The sequence below is a fragment of the Poecilia formosa genome, unplaced genomic scaffold (assembly GCF_000485575.1).
Source record: "Poecilia formosa unplaced genomic scaffold, Poecilia_formosa-5.1.2 Scaffold298, whole genome shotgun sequence".
In the NCBI taxonomy this organism is placed as follows: Eukaryota; Metazoa; Chordata; class Actinopteri; order Cyprinodontiformes; family Poeciliidae; genus Poecilia; species Poecilia formosa.
Window position 1 is genome coordinate 177450 of NW_006800237.1, and position 27916 is coordinate 205365.

Consider the following 27916-nt stretch of genomic DNA (forward strand, 5'->3'; position numbering starts at 1 on the left):
CAGAGGAGGACATCACACAGGAAAAAGTGCTTCTCTCTCCCACAGATGTCTTCTATTTCTGCTGCTTTCTTTTTATTTTTTCCCATTCTTGAATGTTTCAGATCACCAAACACATTTTAATGCCGGGCAAAAATAACCCGAGTGAAACAGAAACAGCTGTTTTCAAATGATGATGTCACTTATGGAAGGAATAAACTGTCTTCGCCAACCTGTCCCGTTGATTTTACAGACAATTGACTGGTTCAGTAATTTTCCAACAGGGTTTAAAGAGTTTGAATACAAGTAAAAAACATAAAAATAAATAAAGGTAAGACTCACCCAAGTTGTAGTTTCGTCAGTTTACTGAGTTTATTGGAGAGGGTCGTTGGCATCCTTCTCCATCTCTAGGTTTTTTGCTGACTCCTTTCAGGAATAATCTCCTCTCGGGTTCCTCAAGGCTCCATTCACACACCACGTTCTTTTAATTTCTACTAAGATTATAATATTTTACAATATCTCTCACTCTGCTTGCGCACAACTTTATATTTCTGTGTCACCATATGACCGCAAGAGTGAATGGATAAGAATTTCTGCCTATTTAATGGATACATTTCAGAAATCATTGGTTTTGGGCCCAACAAGGAAGATTAAAGAGCAGTACTCGACTTAGTCAACTTAAAAATGAGCATGTTTATGGATTTAGATTAACATTTTTGTATCCACAGAAAATCTATGACACAATTAGCTTTAGAGTTTTTGTTTTTCAGTAACTTAGATTATAGTAATATTACCTTAATCTCTGTAAAAAACAAAAAAAAAAAAACAAAAACAAAAACACCACATTTAATCGCCCTGCACCTGTGAAGGTTAAATATTAGTTCATTTTTATTTTCACATAGCTTTTTTACAAGTTGCACTTAACTGTTTCTTTTTTTATGTGATGTCTAATCTTTTTTTATTTTACCTCGAATTTAACCTTTACCTCTGGTACCTTCATTTCTTTGAAGCCATTTCAAATCTCTGCTGGTAAACAAATGTTCTTGCCTGACCTTGACCTGACTAATGTTCTGACATTACAGCATGAATAATAAGGTCTGGTCATAAAACGGAGGCAAACTTCTAAGCAGACTAATTGGCACTCGGGATGGAAAATAAAATTAAAAAAAAAAAACGGATTTTGTGTGAACAGATACAGACAGGAAGAGTTATTAAAGTTTGCTTTTCAAAGCTGTGAGAAACAAAAGCACCTCTCGGCCACGAGCACGAAGAGAATGCCGACCCCGTTGACCTCGACGGGCATAAAATGCGATGAAAGCTTTGACTAACAAGGTGCAGCGCTGTGTGATGCCTCGGGGAGACAACGCGCGCTGGATGTTGGCTGTGAATCGCACAGATTGTCGATGCTTCAAAGCAGGAACGACCCAAATTTGGCCTCATTTAGCAACACGAGAAACCCCATCAGATCATGCTCTCCATCTGGAAAAGAAAGATCAGATGATGCGTTGATGTGAACCTCTTCCTGTGAGTGACTGCCCTCCCAGCTGCACAATCTGACACCAAGCACTAATAAGCCAGGGACGAGTAAGAAGTGAGTTTAATATGTACATATTTTGTTTTTTCTATGATTGCAGTGAAGCTACAGTTGTTGTTGTTTTGACGTCAGTGTGAGTGCCTCCATTTCTGTGTGAACAGTCTCATTTTGACTTTTCCTCACACGCCTTTGATAACAAAACAGCTTTCCAAATGATTTACTTTGATGAAAACAGATCGATAGTTTGTTTTTCACTTTTTTTTCTTTTTAGAGAAATATGAGGTTTCTTCTGACTGAAACCCAGCTCTAAAGTAAAAAAAAAATCTAAATAAAAAAATTAATATTTAATATAAGTGAAAATTCATAGCAATAAATACATTTAAACTTTATTTTCATTCATTGTTCTAAACTGAAAGCTGGATAAACACCCCTTTGAAATGGTCTCCGATATACAGGAAAAGCTTTACAAAGAGGGGGTGTGTACTGCAGAGCTGTTGGGATAAGTGGTTTTATATTACAGTGTATTATGTCCAAACCATTTTGTCCGTTCATTACACAACAAAAAAAAAACAAGCCGGAGGCGGGACGGCTTGAAAGTGGAGGATTTCAGGAATAAAATTAGAAATAAAATGACTTCAGGTCAGACTCGTTGCAAGAGAGGTCATGTAAGCAAAGAAATGCTCAGGGGAGCAACGCGGCAGTGACGACGTAAAGCTTGGCGTCTAACCGTGTCCATAGCTGAGACTGGAGCTCTTTGGATCCTTTCGCTGCTGGTGAGCGTTTAATGACGGCGTGTTTAAGAGTCTCGAAAAGCCTTTGTGAGACATGGAATCAAAAATACGAATCGGAGGGGTGATGACTTTGATGAAAAATGCTAAAAGACACAAAAGAAGACAAAACGCCTAAAAAGGACAAACCACAAACGTTTTCCTTGATGCTCATTTGGCAGCAGATTCCTTTGGCAGTCCACATGAGATTGGCAGTGTCTCGCTCAGGCTTTGTGACTACATGTACATATCCATTCACGCACACACACACACACACACGCTAAACATATGGCACACACAATTCTGGTCACTTCAATTAGAAATTTGTTGAGGGGAGGAAAACAACCTGAGTACCACAGTTCATGTTTATCCCAATGATATATTTCTGCTTTACGGAAATTATTTCTCTTATTTTTATAGGAGAGGGAAAATTGAACGATTTTAAACTCCCATCCTCTGCTCTTGAAATATGGACACTGGATCCAAGAACTCACTTCTGAGTCACTTAATTATTAACAGAAACTAAAACCTTAAGTATATGTGCCCAACATGCTGCACCGTATGCCCAGTGCCTTTGCAAAGGAATTCACAACCCTTAAACACCTCCAGCCTTTCTCAAATTACAACCACAAAATTCTTACTTTATTGTGATTTTATGTGATAATTGTAAATTTAAAGGAACGAGGTACAATGAATGGAAGATTTTTTTGCAAATACAAATGTAAAATGTGTGACATTCTTTTGAATTTTGCCCCAGTTTGTGAAACCAGTTGTAGAACTTTTCACCGATTGTTGTCCTTTTGTAATCTCTACCCAAGTCTCCAGCAAATTTCCTTCATAAGACTATCCTCGTTTTAGCTTCATCCTCCTTCTCTTCAACTCTGACCCACCTTCACGTTCCTGCACCTCCACAGCATAATACTTCTCCCACCATGTTTCAGATAGAGATAGTGAAATTCAAGTATCTTCACAGATCACCTGATCTGTGTTTGCGTTTGCACGTTGTGGGCCAAAAGGTTCGACCTGTGGTCCCATTTGAATAGAACACCTTTTTCCACAGGTTTGCTGGGATTTCTACATGACTTGTGGAAAACTATAAAAAAAATGCTTCTAACTGCTTTCTTTTAACAATCGTGTCTTTCTTTCCCCTGGTCGGTAAATACCAGATTTGCAGAGACCAGGACTAATAGTTGTCTTTCCAAACGGTTCTCCCACCTGAGTTGTTGATTTCTGCAGCTCCTCCAAAGTTACCTTCTGCTTTTTGAAGTCTTCCTTGCAATTACGCCACATTCTCACAACTATGAGATCATAGACTGATCAGTGCTGATATGTTTGAAAATTAGGGTGTTGTTTAATAATATAACTCCTTCAAAGTTATTCAAAGTTTTATCTATCTTATCTTCTTCCTGCTTTGTTCTTTGGTCGTCACATTGCTGTTTATTCTCTGATGTTTCCCAAATGAGCAAAGGGATTTTTACGCAGCTGCTGCATTAATACAGAGACCGAATTACACATTTTTAAAGGTTGAGATTTATTTTGGGGTGTCGGAGTGAGGTGAGCTGAGTAAGCTGCATTGATATTTGTGGTCGTAATGAGGCAGATTGAGAAAAAGTTCAAGGGTTTGTGAATACCTTTGGCCCTGCATATGCTCACTGTGGATACAGTACATGATGCAGTACTAACATGCACGACAACAGATATAAATACATGTAGCTTTTCATTAAATGCACTTCTGTGTCCGCAGTTCTCAGCTGAAAAAAAGGAAGGTGCATAAATAAAATTTTCCAGACAGTGTAGAAAAGGTCCATGTGTGCCCAGCACAGAAAACTCTGATCCTGAAAACACAGAGGTTCTGAGCCGTCCCTTTTCTTTTTGCTGTGGATTTCTCCTTGGTGACTGTATTGATGCTGGTCCCTTTCTTCCAGGCAGGGTTCTGAGTTTAGTCTTTTCTCCTTCACAGGTGGGTGCTATCCTGCATATCAAACCTGTGGCTCTCTGATAGTCCAGCGCTGCACTTCCTGCTGCTTCCCTGATTGGGCACCAGGGAGAGGGGGTCTGGCCTTATCAGGTACCTGCAGATGGGGCACAGTCAGGGATCGCAAATTGAATTCGGTTCTAATTGTAGGTTTCATGCTGGGTTCACTTTACAGCGCCATCACTTATAAAGGGCTTTTTTTTTTTTTTTTTTTCCCACTCACACAACGTCGTGCAGGTCGAGCCTGGTGTCTGGAGAGGGGTTGATGAGGATGTACGACAGCCTGTTGCCTTGGTCTGTCATCCCATCTGACACCAGAGGAAAAGAGGTTAGAAAGGCAGGATATGAACTCAGCACGGGATATGGAGCAGGAGGAGCTGCATCCGCTCAAACGGCAAGAAGTGCGAAGTTCGAAAAAAGAAAAGCACAAGCAAAACAAAAAAAAGAGAGAAAAAAAAGTGCAACTTACTAAACCCAGTTGGAGAAAGGCCCAAATGTTTCATCCTCGTTCGCACCAGTGAGTTGAGCTCCTGTCGTTCTGAGCGTCTGAACAGATTCAGCCTCTGCTGGCTGATCCGCTCCGCCGCGCTGCCCGGACCACCTTTGGCTCCGCTCGATCCCCGACCCCCCTTCCTGCTCAGCCGCCTCGCCCACTGCATGCTCTTCCTCCGGAGCAGCGGGTGGTCCGAGGAGTGGGAGGAGGTGGAGACGGGCTCTGAGGAGGTGGAGTTACGGTGAGCGCCGGTGCGGGACAGCAGGGGCTCTCTGGGTTCTCTGGTGTCCTCATAGTCTTCAACAGTGATGGATACCTGGGACTGAAAAACATTTGGAAAAAAAAACAAAACACTTTTCTACTTTAATATGGTTTGATTAATATGCTGCAGAGCTTTGATGGCTTTAATGGTTCCTCAGAACTGTTTGTAATTTCACAAAGAGGTACAGAAATATATTTTATAAAACATTAACAATTTCTAATCAACAAATTTAGCACACTTCACAATGATGAAGACTTCAGACAAGTTCAGCTTTTTCACGACAGCATAATCTCACACTCAAAAATGCATATATCTAGATACTGTGTGTGTCACTCTTCAAAAAGGGAAAGGCAAGAGAACATATTGGAATCAAAATAAAATAGTTGCACACATCAATTGATGGAGGTGCAGGCTTGAAAAGCTTGAAGTATGAGTACAGAAAAACGGAGCATAATGAGTTTTAATTGATCCACATTTCTTCTTAAGTGTCATCCTATTTCTGGTCAAAGTTTTCTCCAATGCACCATCTAATTTCAGAGAGACGTCAGATTCTCACAGAAACAACACAGTCAGGGTCGATATTTACCACTGAAGTTTCCACTGGAGCTTGAAATGAATCCTTGGAGCTCCGGGACAATGACAAGTCTCACCACCACAGGCTGTTAGCCACATTACTCAAACTGTTACGCCTGCACTCGTTAATCATAATGTACCAGACGATAATCAATCTGGGCAGCGTGCATGGAGAACAGATCCAAATTTGGAGCAAAAACTATCCTGGTTGTTCGGAAAGCCAGTGCTGCTGCTGCTGAAAAAAAAAGAAGGAGTTCCTCTGTAGCAGCACATTGCGGACCTGGTCGGGAACTCGAAGGTCACCTTTCACATCCCGGCCTCCGGTGTGATGAACGGTGGCCCTTACGCTGGCAACAAGCTCACTGTGCAGGAATTCATCATCCTGCCTGTAAGCAAATGCTGTAAAGATGGAGTATGAACAGAGATTCTCTCTATACACACTGAGGTGTGTTGATCATCAAAGGTCAACAAATGGCTAGAAGAACATTGGAACTCACTCAGACTTCCCTTATAAGTGCACTAATTAAGACGTTTAAGCCAAATGGAACTAAAACAAACAGGTCGCCACCACAGTGACTGAAGGGGACGGTGAAGACGGAAACAATTTCTCCAACAAGACTCTGGTTAAATTCTGCTGAGAAACTAACTGGGATTTTTACCAGCAAGCAACATCCCTACTGCCAAGTATGGTGAGGGATTTGTAATGCTGGGGGCTTGTTTCCCTTCCAAATGCCATTATGAACGGTTTGGAAGACCAAGAAATATATATAAGATAGGTTCTCATTAAGTTTTAACTGTGTAATCCTCTGAAACGTGAGCTGAAGAAAGTAAAGCAGAGAACTGAGTTTAATTTCACAAGCCACACTCAGACCCAACTACTGTGTTGGCAGTGCAAACAAATTACTTAAGTGAATCCTGTCTGACAACACGCAGGAGGTTTAAAAAAAGAAACATCATGCACTGATCTAAAGGAGTTCAATAACAGATGAGAATAAATCACCAAAGGTTACAAATTCATTCTAAAGCGCCGGGACTCCACTGAACCACAATGAGAGCATTTATCCAGAGATGGAGAATACATGGAGCAGTGGGGGACCTTCCCAGGTGTGTAAAGCTTCCCATTTCACTAAAAGAGTGCAGCAATGTCTCCTGCAGGAGGTCACAAAAAGAACAAAATTTAAAGCACCGGGGACCTCAATTGCCTCCCCTAAGCTCAATTAAACAAAACGAAATTGGGCAAAAATGGCATTAATGAAAGTAGATCCAGACCAAAACCGTTGCTTAGCACAAAGGCCCATCTCATGTTTGCAAAGCATCGTCTTGATGATCTTTTGGTAAAAATGTGCATCCTGTCACAAACGGGTTAAAAACAATACACCTTTTCAAAAACAAAAACAAGAAGCAGACAGTTAAACTTGATCGCTGTATGATGATTCCTACAGGGATATTTTATTTGGGGTTTCCGTGATGTGCTTAACACGGACGTTACGGCATGAGAACAAGGCTGACCTCAGACACTGGAAGCTTGTGGGCCTCCGTCCGGTAGATGCCTATAGGAATGTCTCCGGTGGAGGAACATAGTTTCTGATAGAGCCTGCCGTAGGTGCGAATCCACAGGTCGTCCTCTGTGATCTTCATCTGGAAACCAAACAAAACCACAATCGGTCTCCGAGGCGATCCCCTGTCCGCCCAAACTAAAATCCAGCCACTCGTTTGTTTGTTAGCTACTCACGGCGCAGAGGAAGCCTGAGCCGGGCATGGAGTCTAACCCCAGCAGCAGCCTGGTGATGGAGATCATGTAGTCCTTCACAAATGACTGGCAGGGCATCGCAACAAACAAGTAAAGTCATTACTGAGACAGAAGCCAACTGAAGGAAGATACTTGTTATTCAGGGAGAGTGTGTTTCACACCTGGTAGAGGAGAGTGTCCAGCATGCTAACGCTGAACACCTTTCCGGCGGCAAATGGCAGGCGGAACATAAAGACCAGGTTGGAGCCCTTCTCTCTTTCCTTCTGCAGATCAAACACAGCTAGGTGTCAGGTTTTACGGGCTTTCTGAGCGGATCAGAGGAGTCTGTGCCTTCTTTAGACTCTTCCTGTATCAAATCTCCCCCCCCAGCGAGGCCGAAACGATACTTAAGGATTTATTACAGACAGACTGACGTTCAGTCTTCAGATGAGACTCAACTATCCCTGATTTGTATGCGGTGGGAGAATAACTCTGATAGACAACATAAAAAGCTTTTACTGCTGAAAGAGGGAGAGACACTGCTTTTCTTAATGATGTTGGACCAATTTGAAAAACATTCAAAGGGAGGATGTCAGACTGTGGCTAATTTACTGCTTTGTTAATGGCTGTTATTGATGCCCAGAGCAAGACTCATTAGCTGTCATTGAGAATGCTAACAATGACAACAAACTGCCAGATATTAGAGCAAAAGCTCATCCTAACATCCTATTTATTCATTTTTGCTCCACTGAGACAATGAACTTTCATGAAAATGAACCATTTGTCATGCTTATTTCCTTTTTGATTCATTTTTGACTCAGGAAGTAAGATGGAAACAAAGGCTTTGGACTTTACCTTTTCCAGTTTGGACAAAGCAAGGGAATAGTGATCTTTGACTTTGAACTGCATGAACCGCATGTTTGCAGGATGTGTGAGCTCCGTGATGATGCTGAGAGCTGGAAACAGTCTGGGGTTGAAAAGCACAAGAACAATAAGAAACGTAAAATAGGAAAAAGAACACATTACCTTTGTGTGTGAAATTGCACATGAACGTTTGGGTGAAACTGACCTGAACAGTGTCTGGACGTTAACGATTGTTTTGGCGTCAGCCATGTAGTCCTCCTCTGCAATCATGGAGCTCTCTTTGTCAAACACCACCATCGTGTCCGCAAAAGTGATTCCACATCGCAGCAGGCTGTCCAGACTGCAAAAAGGGGATCAATTATGTTTTTTCAAGCCACACACAACACAAATTTTACTTGATATCTCATATGAAGAATCAGTATCTACACTAGTAATTTTACAAAGTGGAAACATATTTGTAGCAAAGAGAATAGGCCCAAATTCTCAACCTTGGGGTACGCCCTAAACCACTCTAGTGCAAAAGAAAATATAAAATTAAAAAACCCTTTTATAGTCGGTCACTAAAACCAAAATTTGTTTATTTTTTGTTAGAAACACACAAAATTTGAACAAAAATATACGGGATACGCCAATACAACTGTGAAGTTGGAATGAACAAGATAGGAGATTTTCTATTTTTTTCCCCCACAAACACCAGAAATAAAAATGTCGAGATCAGTCAGATTGGATTGAGAGGGTACGCAAACTGCAGTTTTCACATCTTGGTACAAATTCTCAGCTACATGTAGAGCATAAATCTAAGCCCCTCCACTGCAACTCTAATCCTCAGCTCAGGGTCACTGGAAGGTGAACTTCGACCTCTATCTGAAATCTTTTGCAGCAGGTAATGAGTTTTCTCTCATATTTGCCTTGCGTTTTGGCTCCATCTATTTTCTCGACTGTTATTGGTGTCCCCACAGGCCGATGCAGCCATCACCACGTTTCACCCTGGGGACGGTGTGCTCAGGGTGATTTGCAGAACTATCCTATGAAATGGTCTGCATACTGACCTAAAGGCTTCACTTTGGTCTCATCTAACTGAGCAACTTTTTCCACATATTTGCCTCATTCATGTCTAGGTCCATTAATGTCAGGATTTCAATAAACTGCATTTCAGATTCTGTATATAATGTGAAAATATGTGTAAAAAAAATACAATACTTTTTCAAGGCACTGAAACTAGGAAACATACATACGTTAGTATAAATGTAACAAAACTTACTTTTCAATGGAGCCCACTGTGTAGAAGACCATTGGGAACCAACAGATGGCTTCCAGAAAATCAGCTTCAGGTCTAAGCGAATGGGGAAAAACAGATTTCAGAGCGATTCCTACGCGCCACAGAGAAGAGCAAACGTTCCCACAGCTACAGTCTGCCCTCCCTCGGTGCTGAATTTACTGAAGAGACAAAAGGCCTTCTGAGAAAGCTGAAAATAACGGCACTACGCAGCAGTGACTCAGCATTTTATTGCCTTTTTATTGGATTCCACTCTCATTTGGCCAACTGCGTTCGTGTAGCTGCCACAAAAACAGGACGTGTGCTGAAAGCATTCAGCGTGTCACCAATCATGTTTACTTACACGGTCAATGGCTCAGTTTTTCTCCCCCACTTGCTTTTTTTTTTAAGAGGGGACCAATTTTACCATTCTGCGCAACCTAGATTTCGAGGCCCGCTGTCATTATTAAAAGCCGTGATTGGACAGCACCGGGATGTGACCTTTTTAGAGTCTGAACCTGGTTTTGCAACGGTGCAGAGGATGTAAGGAAAACCAGGCGGAAAAAAAAAATAAATAAATAAAAAGGTCTCACATGCTCTCCAGCAGCAGCACGATGGGTTTGAGCTCCTTCCTTGTTCGGTAGTAAGCCCGAAGAGGCACAATGAAGTTGTACAGACCATTTCCTGCGCTCTCCGCAGAAACAATGATCAATTTGTTTTTGAAGCCGTAGGAACGTGCATCCTCAAAAGGGATGTGGGGACAAGGCTAGGGGGAGAAATGTGAGAGATTATGGGGTTGTCTTCTGGCATAAGTAGAGATAAAGAAGCAATTTGGATTGCAGACCTTATCCATGCGCAGGCAGCAGAACGGCATCTTTTCTTGAAGAAGATGGCAAAGTGCAGGTGAGCTGCCAATATACGGAGAGTTCAGCGGGTATCCCTTCACCCACCTGCGGCACAAGCTCACATTTACCTCTGAATTTATTCAAATAACCTGCTATACAATTCGCTGTACTCACTCGCAGTGTCGACCCCACCAGTGGGCGCTCTCATCTTTATCGCCGTCATCCTTGCCTTCCTCTCCTCCTTCGTCCTCCGACTGCTCCCCCAGCAGGTCAAAGGTTGGGTTGTTGACTCCGTCCACCAGCTCCAGGACCGGCGCGATGCTGTGCCGTCTCTCGTCCCCTGAATCTCCCATGACGGGCAGAGCCAAGGTGTTTGCACCCCCCATCTCTACCCTGGAGCTGCTTCTGCTCCCTCTGCCGCTGCCCAGGCCTGTGCCTCCGGGGTCCTGACCCTCTGGGCTGCTGTCGCTGGAGTCCTGCAGGTCGATGGCAACGGTGCCTGAAAACATACCCACAAGGTAAAATATCAGCCACTTAAAACATGCAAAACGGTTCAGTAGAGTGAGGGCTGATGATTTGAGTGTGGCAGTTTTATTTTTGTCCACTTGGTGGCAGGTTTGTGTAACAACAGAACCTGACCACAGGCAAGATCCTTTCTAATCAAATGCAGGTGCAATGAATTAGAGTAATATGAAGAGTCAACATGTTTCAGTGATATGCTTAAAAAGTGAAACTCATATAAAGATTGAAGGAGCACAGTGAGATAATTCAAGCATTTATTGCTTTTAATTTTGACTAGAACATAGCAAATAAGACCCAAGAAAAGAGGATTAATAACTACAAACATTCTGCCATGCCAATCTCTCTGCAGTCAGTGACAGCCTCCATAAGGAGGCTTGCAACAAATAGGGCTGCTGCTACAGGAGCTGGTTATTCACATAGGGCTGTATTCAAGTAAATTAAGCAAAAGTTGAGTGGAAGGAAAACATGTAGCAGATAAAACTGCACAACAAACCATGCATGGCAAACCAGAGTTGGATAGTAAACTCTGGTTACATTTACTCAATTACATTTACTTGAGTAATTTTTTTTTAAAATTACTTTTAAGGAGCATTTTTACTACACTGTACTTTTTATTTTTGCTGTAGAAATTTTATTATAATTTTATTATCTCTACTCTTACTTGAGTAAAATCTCTGGATTCTCTACCCACTGAATGAAAAAACAAGTTTTAATCAAAAATCCACCAGACACAGACACACACCTACAGCTTTTGTAAAAATGTTGTACTTTTTTTATTGAAAGAAACTGATTTGGGGGAAAAAACAAAACAAACAAACAAACAAAAAAAAAACTCTTTTGCCTGAATTTGTTATATTTTTTGTTACTTATATTAATTATTGTCACTTTGGTTCTTAAAATACCAAAATTTCCTCTTACCTTTATATTTTGGTCCATCTGATTATGTAATTTGATCAGTTACTTTACATTTTTACTTTTACTTGAGTAAAAACATGTTGAAGTAGTTCTACTCTTACTTCGGTGAGGATTCAAACAGAGGACTCTCTAGATGCAGGGCTGCAGTGCTACTGATGGCACCACAGTGCAATTCTGTAAAACATATAACCGAACCCTATCATTTTCGAATGCAGAAATAAATTTCCTTCCCATTGATATTCTAATGTGTGGAGACGCTGATAAAAATGCAGCACAGCTATGAAGACAGTTTTGATGTCAAATCCTGAATGATGAAAACACCGAGATAGATTTCATGCAGTCATTCTGCCTTACTGACCCATGCTGGCGATGATGCTGTGCACAGGCAGGCGGGTGAGTCCGTGGTAGATACTTTGGTGGACTCCTCTTGAGTTTCCTCCCGTGCCTCCCCAGGACGGTTCCCTCTGACCCCTGACAAACGCCGAGTTCTCCTCTTTGGAGATGTTGATGTAGAAGCATGTGTCGGAAGCCCCCATGATGTGGCACGGCCCGGGATTCAGCAGGATGTTTGTGGTGTCCAGTCTCCGCACTGCGATCAAACACACCCCAAACCTGCAACCGCGCAGGCCTGATCAGCTCTGAGCGATAGATGTCAATGTGTAGCGCGTAGTGGTGCTTTCACTCACTTTTTATGTGCATGAAAGGACGCAAAAGTGAAACTCTTTCCTTGGTATTCTCCAAAGAATTTGCTTTCTTCCAGACGGATGTGATGCACCTCGTTGGCTGAGCAGCGTCTGTACGTTCGGTGCCACTGGTCTGATGAACCTGCGCCGCCGTCCCTGAGACAGAACCGAAACACACGTGGGAATTGTTGAGGCGTGACCTTTTAATACGTGTTATTTGAAGCACCCAGGGTCACATGAGAGGATGTTCCATCAAGGTTATAGTGGCGACGTCTTACATCTCTATCTAAGCTGCTAATCAATACTACAATCAGGGCGTGGAGGGAGACGAGGTCCCGCAGCTCCGGCTTAGTCATTCGTACTGTCAAGAGCACACCAGCTCTCTCAGAGGGGATGCGGCTTTACACGCGGGGGCTAAAGAGGTGACAACAAGAAGCAACGGTGTGGAGGTAGTGTGACTGTGGACAGTCTGCAGAAGAAAAGAGGCTCCATATAAATAGAGTGTTAAAAAATGTTCAATTTACAGGAACTGGCTGTGGGGCAGGAGAGAAGGATGGCGAGTTTTAGTCACCATCAGAGCCAAAACCCAGATGGCGTCAAGTCCAGATAAAGATGATTTCTCACATCGACACATTCTTTAAATTTAACATATAGGTTGGATTTAGCAAGCGGGTTTGCACTTCTGTTTCCTTGCTTTTGAATAAACATTTGTATAAGTTTGAAACAGATTGAATTTGAATAAAAATGCCTTTACTTCAGGTGCAGTTGCCTTACAAAACAATAATTATGTATTTTTTGGTCAGATTTTTTAATTATTATTTTTGATTGCATTATAATACCAAGAATAAAACCTGAATTTCCATATATCAGCGTACTATTGTTCCTGAAGTATTTGCTTCAGGAACAAATGTGAAGTTAGCCACGATAAAACTCCAGTTCTGCTTAAAATGTGAATGTAGCAGAAACTTTAACCAGAACATTATAAGTAAAATGGAAAAATGGCTCTATGAAGAGATGAAGAGCATATAAAGAGGTTTGGCATCTTTCACAAGCTTTTTAACAACCGAGACATTTTTTTATTGAACAACAAAGCATGTTAAGTTTAACTGGCAGCAAGACACTTTGTAGAAATTCAGTAATTCAGAGTAGAAATCAACCAAATAGTGTTAGCCCAAAATACCTGGTTATAAAAGCACAATTTGCTTTTTAACAACATGCAACTCACTGCCCATATTGGACTTCTGTTTAAAAGATGATAGTCTAAGTGTTTCTACAATAAAACTTAAATTAGCAACTATGACACATGATCATAACAGTTCCTGCATAAAGAAATGTGCTGTAAACCTTTCTGATGACCCTTTGTGGTTTTTTAGATCCTCCAGAGTCAGACGCTCTTAGCGCTATGTGACACAAGAAAACTCTCACAGTTTTATGTTTACTTACTCTCTATAAAAAAATGTTTAAAACTTTACATTTGTCACGTTTCAGTTATTTTTACCCTCTTGATAATTTAGGTAAATTTATGTTTTCAGTAAAACTATTTGTCAAATATTTGTGCTACAAGACTGAAAATCCTTTGGATTCAAATCATACATGAAGGCGTCCCACAGTAAATATAATTATCTTTTTTATTTTGTTGTTTTCTACCTGTTAAGGGCTTGAAAAGCTCCGGCACGTTGCTTAAAGGCCTCTTGGGGTGTAGTTCTAAGAAACGGGGGGGATGGAAAAAGAAAAGATGTAAAGACAAAAGCAGCTTTGTTTTGTTGGTTCATTTATTGGTCGTGAAGGGAATATCAACATTTAGACAAAATAAATGAACGAAAGGTGATAAACTCACTGTCCTCTGGAGGAGTGAATCAATAGAGTAATAAGAGTCGAGGTGCCGGGGCACACACAGTTTAAAGCCAGCATGGCGTACTTGAATTCCTCTTCGCACACCACATGATCTGCAGACAGAGAAACACATTAAAGACACGTCAGCTAAGGTTTTTATAGGCTTCAGTAAAGTGCCAAAGAGTTATTAAATGAGTCAAGTCACAGTGAAAGCATAATCTAATAAATTAGTAAATAAATTTTCAATGTTTCCCCCAGAAAACCTGCTGAGCCCGGTGGTTGGGTGTTAGGGCAGTCATTCATCCAGGGGCCCGTCCTGTTTTTGAGTTAAAAAATATTTAAAGTTGACAGGAAATTTGAAAATATCACTTGATAATCAAGTGTTATTGAAAGATTGGAAGATTAACACCTGAACACCAACTATAAAGCCTTACAAAATGCAAACATTTAAAAAAGAAAAAAAAAAAAAACTAAAATAAACAAGCAATGCTTAGCCTGGCGGGGGCAAAAGTAAAGCTTGGTGGGCTTTACTTGTACAACAATTTTTGTACAAATTGTTCAATTTCAAAATTGCACAATTATTACATAGTAAATGGTACATAGAATTACTTTCCTGAGGTTTTTGTCTTTAATATGGAAAATTGAGAAAAACACACAAAGCGTTGTCCTCCCTTACAACGTTCTGTTGTCAAGAGAAAACTGCTGGATTCAGTTTCGGGTTCAATGAAGCGCCGTGGCAACAACATGCTGCCGCCGCGCAAGCCACGAAACACTCGCATGCATCTCCTGCACTTGCCATTGACCTGCGGTTTACGTTCACAAAGCATGAAGAACCGAGCGCATCGAACTCACGGCTCAATCAAAACTCCACCCACAGCTTGTTCAGCTAAGAGGAGGAATCTCAAGTCGCTGTTAAAGTTTGGAGAGAGACGGAAAGCTGGAGCAACAGGTCAGAGTATTCAGACACATTCATCAGCTAACACCTAATGGAGCCACGTGGGTCAACCACACAACCCGAGCAAACACAGACCACACATTCCTTTCAGAGTCTCCTCTTGAAAAGGAAAATCTGATCGACCGGCTAATGTTTGTAGAGAGACAACCGGTGAAAAGGAGCCAAAGGAGAATCCATTTCCTGTGCTGGATATTTATTTTTTGATTGCTTCTTCAGCTCAGTGCACAGGCATATTAGGCTGCCTCTTAAGAAACACAGTTGATCTGGGCAGTAAAAGCACAGTATGTGCTCCACATTAGGCTATAATTGGTGACAGAGCATCAAAGCCCGAGATGGAGAATCGCACTCAGTCGGCTGCTAATCTAAGAAGCAGATGGTCATATAAGATAGAAATGCAGCTTGTGTTAAAATTAATGAGACGTGTGACTGCCTGAAGGTGACTAGGTGATAAACATGTCAATTAAAAAAACAAAAAAAACAAAACAAAACAAGGGACTGTGATTCTTCTGATTAAGTAGCAATGTTCCTTTGGCTCAGATCAGCACATCACAATGCAGCGCACACACAAAATGTGCTGTGGTCTCCCGCTATTCAGCCTGTCAGCTTATTTTAAAGTTAAAGCCTGTGTAGAGAAATGGGCATCTGCTGCAGAGGACAAGACAAAAATAAATAAATGAAGTAGTTTCTATGGAGCAGTCCTTGTTATTGTAGTCATGCACATATTTCCACTGAATAGCTCAAATTCCAAGAATGCAGAGATAGAAGCCACTGTCTTTTTATTCCTCCTCCGGTGTTTTCCTTGGTTCTTTGTCTACGATCACGATCTGGTTATTCCTCTTCCTATCATGGTTGCGCATCCTTCAGATTCCTGAACTAAGACCTCAAGACTAAATCAAAGACTTTGTCCTAACGCACACACATAAACACACATTTCCTTTTCCCTTTCATTCTTGCTCCAAAGACCTCCGCTCTTTTCTTTGTGTTTTCCGCTTCAGCCCAGGATGAAACGTCTAGACCGAAGCCTCCATGTACGCTGCATGACTCATTGCAAGTGCAAATATGGCTATTTGCGCCGTCTGAAACAGTGCAATTAGGACCTGACCACAGGTCCACCGGCTTAGCTAATTAAATCAGTAACTTTGTTACTGCGTGGATAAGTGGGCTGCTTTTAACAGTGTGTAGCTGCTTAAGCAGAGCACGCTTGGGGGGCAAGAGAATATTTTTGCTCAATAGAAATTGGATGAATAACCAAGAGACGAGCCGGGTTAGGACACGTATTGTTCCTCGACGTTGCTGTGTCTGCTGCTGCATCACAGCGACTGATCTTTTCTAATGAATGTTCAACTCCCATTAGGCTGAGTTTGCAGATCAAATTAAATTGTGTATCTCTTGCTCATTAATGCCTCCCACACCATCACTTCAGGAGTGTTTTCTAAGTGGTGTCAAAATTTGGCATCTGTACTCACACTGACGTCCGTGTGACTGCGCGCTCTGTGAATCAAGCTATTGTGATTTCGGGATTCGGAGAACAAAATAAACTCAATTTTTTTCTAAAAATTTTCCTCATCGAAGCAGACAGTGCAACGTAAATTAAGGAATTAAGAAATCGCGAATTTGCTACACTTTGAACGTCTGCTTCATCAAAGAGGGGACGGCTACAAGCTATTAGGCAAAGCACATTGAGCTAGTCATTTGTTTAGTAAACTAATACAATAGGAACATGTGAGAATAAAAAACATCAAAGCTGTTCACACACGAGTTTTCAGACTTCAAGCAGAAGATTCCTCCCGCAGAGCTGCGTGTTGATCACGTTTTGAAGAAAAGGCGTGATAAGGGATGAACATGAAACTCTCTCTGTGCACAACAATTCCTGCCCTGCTAATAACTAAAGGCCCGGCCTGCCTGCGAAGTGTTTCAACAGCGCTGCGGGAGGATTACCCTGCAGAGAGGGCTTGTCTGCCAGGTTAGCGCGACTGCAGCACTCTTCAAAAAGAGGGGGATTTTCTTTGCTACAGTGGCAGAGTAAAACATTAATCGTCGATGGAGACGACTGGGACTGAATTGGGTTCCAGATCGTCCAGGGCTGCAAGCAGCGAGATGTGCAAGAGGAAAGAAAGGACGCGAGAGAGAGCGCAGGTCCTTGTCGTTCACTCACAGATGACTGACTGGTGTCTGCCGTTGTGCAGGATGGAGATGGAGACTCTCCAAAGAGCAACGCTCGAAACTCGCAAAAGGCTTACAGGCAAGCTGTGCCAATCTGTCCCACACTTCCTCTGAGCTGGGAGGAGAGATAGGTCTGCATGGGCACTCCGAGGGAAAATACATGCTTTAGGATAAAAAGTCAAGTAGACGGGTTCAAGGTAGAGCTGGGGGCCAATCTGTTTCCATTGTTAAAGTGGGGGGGGGGGGAGAAGCACAAACCACACGAAATAAGCTTCCAAACAAGATTAGGAAGAAATATTATTTCAAATAGGCTGCTTCCCAACAATGCCAGCCACTTCGTTTTCACACTCTCTGCCCACCTGCAAACTTGACGTGGAACTTGTTCTCCGGCTTGAGAATCTGGACGTACAGGGGGCAGTTTGGAGCAAAGTCTTTGACTGCCCAGGCTCGGAGGATGGTTTGATGGTCCTGGCAAACCCCCCCCCCCCAAAAAAAACAGCGTATTGAATTGCATTTATCACAGAAAGCGGGATGGAAGAGAGAGGGAGAGAGAGAGACGGTAAGGTACAATGAGATCATAATAGACATCAGACTGTTATAGAGGAATGAAATTTGGACTTCTTGTAGTCAGATTTGTTAAGATGGTGAAGAATTACTAGTGGAATGAAGGTCATGGGATGTCTTTTAAAAATAAGAATGGCATAAAGCTTTACAATTACAGCTTAGCACTTATTCGATCTGAAGAGGATGAAAGTCATGCAGTAAATATCCATTGAATAAAATGTGTGATGTCTTGAACTAGACTCCACCAAAATACTTTGTTGGTTACACCTTTTGAAAATGATTTCAGAGACAGCTCCTTTCATATGTGCAGAAGTTTTCCAACTTCACCATCCATAGACTTGACTGAATATTTCAGGACTCCTTTAAGGAGAATTGGTAGAGTTCATTTAAATTGATTGATTTTCTGATACACCCTGAGCTTTTAAGGGCACTTAGCAGGTTTCTAGAGGATTGGGGTCTGGGCTTTGGGAAAGCCATTTTTCCCCATTTCAAAATCATCTGATCAGAATTTAGCCGAGGAGCACAAACAACCCAGAAACCATCAGTAACCAACCAAATATCATCCATTTTCCTCAAAAGATCTGGATGGATGGTAAGGCATTTTATTTCACGACGACTGTGAAATAAAAATAGCATTATGCTTAAAATCCCTGCAGGAAGAGCAAAAAAACTTTAGCCACGATTAATGCCGAAGAGAGTCAGGATCAAACAGGGAAGTGTTGAAGCACGTACAGCAGCAATGCGGTCCACTTCAAACCGGTTACTGAGGATAAAGCAGGCCTCAGCATCGTCCATCCTGCATGTAGTTAGTAGAGCCAGCAGCCACAGGAGCGAGAGAGGCAGACGGAGTGGGAGGGAGAGAAAGAAGAAGAGAGAATCGGGGGAGGCCATGAGACACAGGAAGAAGTGTGTTGTCATGTTACTGTCAGAGAGGACAAAAGAGGAAAAAAGTGGGACGACAGAACAACAAATGCACCAATGTAACTTTATCGCACACACCATTTTAAGACGAGATAGTGGGAGGTGAGGGGAATAAACAAGGAGGCTTTTTTTCCGTGACACTAGCATAACTTGTTTCATTTGCAAGTCAGTATCTTGCAAGAAAGTATTCAATACGCCTTGAGCTTTTTCACATTTCGTCACAGCCACAAACTTTGATGGCATGTTCTTGAGATTTTAAGTGACAGATAAACACAAAGCATGGAATCATAAAGGAGAGAAGAAATAAGCGAGTAAAAACCTGAAAGATGCGACCTGCATCTTTTTTCAGTCCCCTCTACTCTGATGCTCCAAGATAAAATAGAATGCCACTGATTGAAATAAGAAGTTACCTAAATAGCGCATAGAGTCAAAGTGTGTGTAAATTACTCTCAGCTGTTGTTTGTGCATTAAATATAATAAAAAGGTTCAAGTGGTATGAATGCTTCACGCGACGTTGTATCCGAATTCAGGGGGTGGGGGTGTGTTGGAAATTACAGGTGTTACTTTTGGACTCCAGACACTTCAAGAATTAATTCTGAGCTGCATATTAAACATTATTGACCACTGTGGCGCTTTTCATATCTCCCCAGTTTAATAAAACTGTTGTAATTAAGCTTTTAATAAAGACAGCCAGCCGTGATTACTCACTTGGCCCTCATAAGGTCTTGATCTTTGAGGGCAGACCCCTGCAGGTAGATGACTCTCAGAGCCCAAAGAGGAACATGAAGGACCCTCCTAACCTGGACGTCCATCTCAGCAGGGCAAAGGATCACCACGTAGTAGTCCTGCACACACACACACACACAGGAGGAAAAACACAGCCCAACGGTTTTAGACGTTTATGTTCGAAGCAAGGACGCTTGCAGAGGCCACCAAAAGTCAAAAAAGGTATTTATTTATTCACTTAATGCCAAATTTCACGTAAAAAAAAAAAAAATGTCTAAGTCATACTCAGCCTACATCTACATTCTGCTCTCAGTAACGAAAAGTAAGATGATCCCCAGAAAAACAAGTAAATATTCACACCTTCCCAGCAAACGGACTCACAGCTGCTCCAGCATGAATAAGTCAGAGTTGGATCCTTGCTATTGCAGGATTAATCCCCTGCTATGCCCTCGGCTGCTTTTTTGGCTCCTGGAAATGTTTAATTATAGGCAACAAACACACTACCACACATTCAGCGGACCCCTGAAAAACCTCCGTGTCCTACTTCAAAGCAGACCTGAAGCCGAGGGTGAGCGAAGAACTCGTTGAGGAAGTCCATGAGGAGGTCGATCTTGAGGCAGCTGACACACAGCACCACGTGTTTCTCCGTCTGCGCCCTGTAGCGGCTGTAGTTGCCTCCGGATTTCTGCCGCTCCATCCACAGAAAGGCCAGCTGCTCGAACTGCATCGAGGACGACATTTATCACATTCAACAGATGGGGAGCGGATTAGGTTAGCTGGAATACAGCAAAGACCCAGGTGGTATATGAAAAGAAAAACGATGCCTAGTGTGTGGTGTTTCCATTTGATCAGGGAAAGTGTTTGGGGGCAAATTAAGATAAGTGGAGATTTCAGGAGTGTGGGTGAGTGGAATGTGATAGCGCACATTAACAGGGAGAAACGCGTAATGGAAATATTAGTGCGGCTCAGACGAAACGGCACAGATGTTATCTGGTGCAACAGGAGGAGCGACGGATGGTAGAAAGTATTAAATCTGAGAAAATGAAGTGCTGAAGGAATGACGAGAGTTTCCTACACACTTCAGTTTGTCGCGCACACACACAAATCTACTCAATGTGAAGGTCACAGACTCCAAGTCGACACTGACAAGCAGAAGCCCTGGTGATTGCTCTGATGTGGATCCTCTGTTGGAGCAGCAATCGTTGCAATGAGGGACAAATAATAAAAAATATCGGATCTTACATCTTTGTAATTAACTGTTTCTTTTCTTGCAAGTGTTCGTTGTGCCTCAGACAAAATAAAACATTGTTAGCCATATATGCAACGGCTCTATCGAGTGTTTAAACACACCCCGGTTTATACTCAACATTTTGGTGATGGAAAAATGGAAACCAACTTGGGTCAACAAAAACAAACATATTTACCAGTAGGACAATTTGTTAAGAAAAGAAAAAATGCTATGGTGGAGTAAACAAGTGGTCGGAAACGTTTTCACACCCTTAATTTACAGCGTTTTATGAGGCACCTTTTGATTTAAGTTCTGCATTCAGCAGTGTCGAGTCCAAAGCTTTGCAGTGTTTCATGTCAGAGAAAAGGGAGTTATCAATTATTTAAGAAAATGACGGCGGCTGCATCCGAATCCTGGATAAAAAGTCAATAAAGACAGAGTTCAGGAAGGCTGCCAAAAGGTCACCATCAACAATGAAAGAGCTGCAGAAATTTCTGCCAAGTACTGTCTGTTTATCCTTATCTGACTAGAGGGAGAATGAGTCACGGTCCGATGAAACTGAAACTGACAATTCACAAAGGCATGCTATACAGATAAACAACATTAATTATCAAAACAACACCTCACCCACAAAAGCAGAGCGATCGCATAGTCACGATTTGCTTTATTTTAGATAAACCACAGGGTTTTTGTGCAGTTGAATAAATATGTTAACATTTTCAGTCGGTGTTCGCCAAAAAAAAAAGAAAAAAAGAAGAAAAGAAAAAAAAGCTGCAGATAAAGATGGACTTTATTTCTCAACACAAGCGTCCATCCAAAAACAACTGAATGATGACTTCAAGTTTTAGATACCAAAGCCAGAGTCTAAATCTGACAGTAAATCTGTGAGGTCACCCGAAGATGGCGGTGGGATGTGATGAACTTTTGCAAAGCTGATAAACTGATAAACTCCAACCGAAGAAGATTGACTGCTGAAACACACTTACACACAATACACACTTTTATGCAACCGGATTGTTTTATCTTCCTTCAGACAGTATAATGTCACATTTTATTTACGTGGAATTTAGAATTTAGAGAATTTATCAGTTTTAATTTTCACATCACAAAAACCGGATGTTTCATCAGGGTGTTTTACAGTATAAGTCATTAGGATAGTATTTTATGTTGCCCCAATTTATGCAGCCGTTTTGAAATTAATGATGTATCGAGGTTCACACAGAAAATATCAAGATTTGTTTCAAGCAAACTCAAATGATGAAACTGAGTTGTAATGAAGAAAATGTCACCTTTCTCCTAATTTTTGTTCAGAGTCACAGTCCTAAAAATCCCATCAGGTGACACAACCCCTAAAACTCCAGCAATTTGTCAAGAAAACCCAGTAAATCAGGTGTGACCTGTGGCTGTTTGCAGCCCAGACCATTGTACACCATGTGTACCTCTGTCAGGGTCAGACAGAGGTACACACTGAGTCACAAACACCCCCAACCACACACACACGCACACACACACTCAGGATGGGGGCCAGCAGGGGCCAGTTTCTAAATGTCACAGGGTATTTAAGGATGAAAGATGTGGAGGGGAAGTGGAGAGCATGAGATATCAAAGTTAAAGAAACGTTTTGCATAAATTTATTCATCCAAGTTTAGAAAAATGTTTTGAAACTAAAGTTTTTTTGTTGTAATGAGGGCTTTGTGCAATCAACCCGGCCCAGCTGGAATACAGGGAGCTTTTGATCATGTTAGCCTGGGATTCAGTCCCAGTTAAAGATGTAGGGCAAGCAGTTGTAACATTTAATATATCAACACAGTTACATTTAGCCGCATTTAAGATAAGCACGACATCATTTTTTTTCTTAAAATGAAAAATTGACGGTTAGCCATGGCCACATTATTACACAGTTTTCTTCTAAAGCATTGGAAAGTACTGTGTTCATAAATGTACTGTAATTTAAAAGCATTTAAATATGACTCATGAATGACTAATAATTCAGGCTTTTAAGTCAAACACTTGTAAAACTGTTGGAGTCCATTCATATATTACCTGTATGCAGAAGGTTAAACACTTTAAATGTAATATCCAACCAAATATTGCAAACAACCTGCTGTGATTTAGATATTGAAAATATTGATACTGCAAAGATGATTTCTGTTCAACATATTGAGCGGCTCTAGTCTCAATATCGTCACACTCCTTTGTATTTTAGTTAGCAAGTTTGAGTTATTAAAAATGTTTGTTATTTTTGTATTGTTACATCCTGGCTACTTGTTTCCACATTTATCACCAATATGTAAAAGTGAAAACCTCGTATAAGTTCAAACTCGAACGTATAACTACCAGCCAATTAATAGTCAATCATAAACAACCCATCTGAAAACCCTAGGTTTATATCTATTCAAATCATTTTTTATTTTTTTTTGCCTACTTTATGTAAGTTTTATTGAAGTAATTTCTTGAGTCTGGCTATTAGTTAGTTTATTCAGGGTTTCACAAGCTGGTGGCATAAACAAATTTTCACCTTGTGTCTGGATTTAGATTTATTTTTACTTTAATAAAATAAAATAAAAAAGTTTACTTTATATGTGTTTGTTTGATTTAACAAAACATGAAAAAGTGCAAGAAATCTGTGAGGGAAAATCACTATTCATGGAGTCCCGAATCTTCAAATAGAATGAATAATAATAATAAAAAAAGAACCATCATTTGGGTTGCATTAGTTGACGTGAATAGCCCTTTGAATGGTTTCACAGGCAAGACTGATTTTAATATTATAGTGTTGTATATTTGAAATTAAAATCCAAACTCACACAACTTGTAAACACAGAGTTATTTCAACAGGGGATGTCGATTTAAGTATTCTTGTGGGTAAGTAAAATTGCTCATTTCTGCTGGAAATAAATGAATTTTGAGTTGAATGACTATTGAATCTGTCAGGTGCTAAAATTGGTTTTAGGTTATTGCAAATTAAAGGAAAAAAGGAAAAAAAAAATTAAACAGTCCAGTTTACCAGCGAAGCTCATGATTGTCCTATAACTTATTAGTCGTGCGACTATGGAGGGTCTCGATCCGGAGAGAGCCGCTCTGACTGAAGGTAACCCACATGAAAACATCTGCTCAGTGGGAATGAATCCCATTAACACCTTTGCATGTACTGGGAGGAATACAGGCGCAGCTTCCACCTCCGGGTTTACACAGCCCTGATGAACAACCGCTGGGAAACCATCAAACCGATGCATTTGTCGAGGTGTTTTATCGGCCCCCATACGTGTGTAAACAGCTTTTCTGAGTCCCCTTCATAAATTTTCCTTTTATGGAGCAGCTCAGAGACAGGGATGGGATTTAGGAAATCGAGTGAGTGTGGAAGACTCTCTTGTTGCTCTCTGAATAAAAATAGTGTCGTAAATCTACGTAGGAAGCTGTGAGTCATCCAATTATTGTGTGAAGGGGAGATACAAGATTATTGGAGATAAGGGGAGGAACGTTAATGTTCTTGAGCATATTAAAAAAACTAATAATCTTTTGAGAGTGACAAAGTGACTGCTAAATTAATCTTTGTGATTTTTTTTCCTCTTGGTTTAGCCAGAGAAAAAAAAATTGAATTATATTTGAAATATAATTCTGTCTTATGCTTTCAGATTTTAATAAAACACATTAGAGTAAAACAAATTCTTGCCTCAGGGATTCCACCGCTAACTAAACCAACATAGCTTTTGTTAACATGACTTGAATAATGCCTGTACTCTTTTATGTAACACCATAAAAACGTAATTTATACCCCTTCAACATTTACACAGTTAAATCACAACTTTCTATTGGGATGCTGTACAATAAACCAACAAGAAATACATTTTCCCCCTACATAATAGCAAGACATGCAACAAATCCTCAATTGGAATTATGTATGGACTTTGACTAGGTCATTCTAACACAGGTCATACCTGCCCCTTGCTTCACCATTTAGCATCCTTTGATGGTGCGTTCACACCAAACGCGTTTATGTGCTGTGTCTATGTGCAGCGTTGGACGTGTCCAAACGCTCAAATTGCTCCAAACGGTTCAAATCGCGTCGCGTTAGACGCTCGAAATGCACCTCAACATAGACTTTGAATGTAAACCAGACACACCTGACACTCGAAACGCATTTGCCGTGAATGCACCATAACAGATTTTCCTCCTAGATTGTCTTGAATTTAGTTGCCTGGATCTTCCCAGTAACCAGCACATTTGACACCTCTAAAGAAAAAAAGTGTTTATGCAGAAAAATGTATTTTCAGACACTTGTAAACATTGTTGAAATTCTGTCCCGAGGTTTCCACAAGTATTTTAATGGAAAAACAACAAAAGCACTCAAAGGTCAGAAGTGTGCTGGTACATCAAACTAAAATAAAGAGTGTTGGTATCTGTGATGTCACCTCTACCCAATAACATATGTCGTGGTTCTAATGCATAAATGCATTTGCAAAACACTGTACATATGAACACTGTTTTGTTACCTGGATGGGAAGCACGATGAGTGCCACAAAGATCATGATGACCACCAGAAGCTGTGAGGGCCATATCTGCGGCGTGACGTCCCCAAAGCCCACCGTGGAGAACGTGACCACGCAGAAGTAGAGAGAGTCAAAGAGCGTCAGGTTGTTTCCTGCTCGCTCCAGGTGCTGGATGCCGCAGATGCTGACGCGGGTTCGCAGGGTGGGGAAAAGACGGACAGAGACGGAAAGAACGGCAAAGTGAGCATCAGAGACACTTCCCATGCTGCGAGAGGCACGGGCGCTCATGGGAGCCATTATTCAGGCGGAAATGTTTTTCACACCTGTGCAAATATCTGTGACTTTTTATGTGCAAAGACGGGGGCGGTTGCATGCCTGAACGCCTTTCTTTGTTGGAAATTTCTGTACCGAGATGTTTTGTGGCTGTTATCGTAATATTCAGCTGATATGCGAGTCAACTGGGAAAATGTCAAGCTCAAAGTGGTCAGAGAGCTTAACTCAAGCCGTGCGCACAGGATCTCCTTGAATTGCTCCTGCCTTTTGCCCCACGTGTGAGGCAAGCTGACACATCCTCCACTTCGCCGAAGCCATCACCTGCTGTCATTTAAGAGCACCTTCTCACTCCGGCAGTAACCAATTACCTCTCTTCTTTCTGCCGATCTCTCTCAGCTCCGATAGCGGCAATTTCCACTCCCTCTATTTTTCTTCCTCTTTTTTCCTTCTTTGCTGCCTCGTCTCATCTTTTTTCTCTCCTCTGCTATTCCACCTCCACTTTGAGCTTTGCTTTTCTTTACCTGTTGCCACTTCCTCCCTCGTTTAGTTGTGGTACTCACCATGTAAACATGAGACAGACAAGGGTGCTGATCAGAATCACGACCTGATTAAACATGGCTGAGTGTGTCCGCTGGATCGCCCTGTGGAGATCATTCTGCAGGAGGACACAGAGAAGGATATTTATTTCGAAAACAAACAGACGGCAAAAGCCGGTGGAGAGAATGTGGAAAAATATACAAAATATTAAAGTGAGATGAGAAGCTGTAATCCTTGGAATAAATAAAGCAGCGTGGATGGAGTATTGATGGATAGAAGAAATGCGTACCAATAGAACAAAAAGATGAAAAACTAAATTGAGATATGCAGTTGTGGCCGATGTTTATATGGCCTCATCATGGATATGGATATCATGTTAAATTGGGAATTTTAACAATGAATTCTCATCTTTTTCATGTTTATTGCGAAATTATTTTGCTAAAAACCTGGTTCAAAACCAGGAAACAAAATAAACATCATCAATTCCTCCAAAAAGAGTAAAATAAAGTTTTCACCCCCTTACAAATTTCCTTTGTTTTGTTTTTGTTGTCACATACATTAAATAATGATAACCTAATTAAATACAAAGACCAATTTACAATTGTTTAATTGGGGGGGAGGGGGGAGGAACTGGTTCAATTCAATGCAGTTCCATTATATCATTGTAGCTGGAGATGTGCTATATTTTGTTTTCCTTACTTTCTTTGAGGAAATTTATGTTTTTGCGTCCGGCATAAAATTCGTTGAGATTAAATTTAACTATAAAACAAACAAAGCCGTCACAGTACCATAAGCTTGGTTTGCTGTCAAATGAAGATAAGCAGCTTCTTCTATTATTTCTTGATTCTGAAGATCTGGTAGTAATCAAATCTGTGTGTGGCCAGTGAAATTAAACCTAAGCACATTTAATGTGTCATAACAGGAAGAGAGGTTTTCTCTCACAAAGGACAGGTTGATATGGTAGCTTTAGCCCTTCATAAGTTAAATCATCATTTAGAAAATAATGATTCAATGTGTAGCATGCAGAAGGTTCAACTTTCTAACGTAAATTTACCCAAACATAAATGGGAGTGTGAAAATATTATTGCACGTTCAATTCTGGCCATGTCAGAGAAAAACAAATTCTTGTGTTTAAAAGTATGAAGTTTTGTGCAGCTTAACAGCTTAGATTGATAATTAATAAGAGTTCAACATTAAATCATGGGATTCTCTCCTATCATGAGAGAATGCAGCTTAAGAACTTCAGTGCTTCACTTACTATCATGTTCTCCAAAGCATGTTTGGCCAACCAGCAATTCAGAAATACAGGGATGAAAATATTTCTCAAGGAGGGCAAAATCACCTGTCAGGAGAAAGAAAAAAAAAAGAGCAATGGAGTTTCTGTCATATCACCTCCTTTTATTACATTGCACGCTCCTGAAATCTCTGGTGAGACAAGAGATTATGTGAGGAAGAGCCTCTTGTTACATCCTCAATGTATCACTGGAGCAGGGGTCAAAACGAAAGGCCCGGCTTAGAGATTCCCATGCTGCCGGGGTTCAGTAAAGCATATATTTCCCACTCACAGTGATCATGAAGGGAACGGTGCTGATCATCTCCAAAATGAACGGGACACGTAGGACTTGCTCCCAAACGTTTCCCTGGAAACAGAAACCGCACACAGAGAGGTCAGGAATCTTCGCTGTGGCTGCGACTTTAGGAGTTAGCTCATATCGCTTGGAGGGGGAAGCTTCTCCACCATAAAACACACCAGGATGTACACAGGTTATAAAACTCCCCTGTGTAGGTTTAAGAGGCGAAGCAGCATTACTCAGTTTGCTCTAAGCCACGCTG

The 27916-nt window shown here is 41.2% G+C and overlaps 1 protein-coding gene across 1 annotated transcript in view; it reads right to left on the reverse strand.

The window, feature by feature from the left end:
• Positions 1 to 1556: 1556 nt before the first annotated feature.
• The window catches only part of kcnt2b (potassium sodium-activated channel subfamily T member 2b), a 44879-nt gene continuing 18519 nt past the window's right edge, over positions 1557 to 27916 (reverse strand). The window contains exons 7-30 of the mRNA XM_007572294.2: positions 27649 to 27723; positions 27342 to 27425; positions 26107 to 26201; positions 25277 to 25457; positions 20112 to 20276; positions 19538 to 19674; positions 18641 to 18704; positions 17704 to 17812; positions 14231 to 14339; positions 14041 to 14097; positions 12397 to 12549; positions 12069 to 12322; positions 10448 to 10772; positions 10273 to 10378; positions 10022 to 10194; positions 9435 to 9506; positions 8379 to 8513; positions 8165 to 8276; positions 7492 to 7593; positions 7313 to 7396; positions 7090 to 7218; positions 4722 to 5067; positions 4476 to 4560; positions 1557 to 4349 (exon numbers count right to left, since the gene is read on the reverse strand). Coding sequence (XP_007572356.1) covers positions 4232 to 4349; positions 4476 to 4560; positions 4722 to 5067; positions 7090 to 7218; positions 7313 to 7396; positions 7492 to 7593; positions 8165 to 8276; positions 8379 to 8513; positions 9435 to 9506; positions 10022 to 10194; positions 10273 to 10378; positions 10448 to 10772; positions 12069 to 12322; positions 12397 to 12549; positions 14041 to 14097; positions 14231 to 14339; positions 17704 to 17812; positions 18641 to 18704; positions 19538 to 19674; positions 20112 to 20276; positions 25277 to 25457; positions 26107 to 26201; positions 27342 to 27425; positions 27649 to 27723 — 3270 coding nt within the window. The 3' untranslated portion in view covers positions 1557 to 4231. The remainder of the gene's footprint in view (positions 4350 to 4475; positions 4561 to 4721; positions 5068 to 7089; positions 7219 to 7312; positions 7397 to 7491; positions 7594 to 8164; positions 8277 to 8378; positions 8514 to 9434; positions 9507 to 10021; positions 10195 to 10272; positions 10379 to 10447; positions 10773 to 12068; positions 12323 to 12396; positions 12550 to 14040; positions 14098 to 14230; positions 14340 to 17703; positions 17813 to 18640; positions 18705 to 19537; positions 19675 to 20111; positions 20277 to 25276; positions 25458 to 26106; positions 26202 to 27341; positions 27426 to 27648; positions 27724 to 27916) is intronic.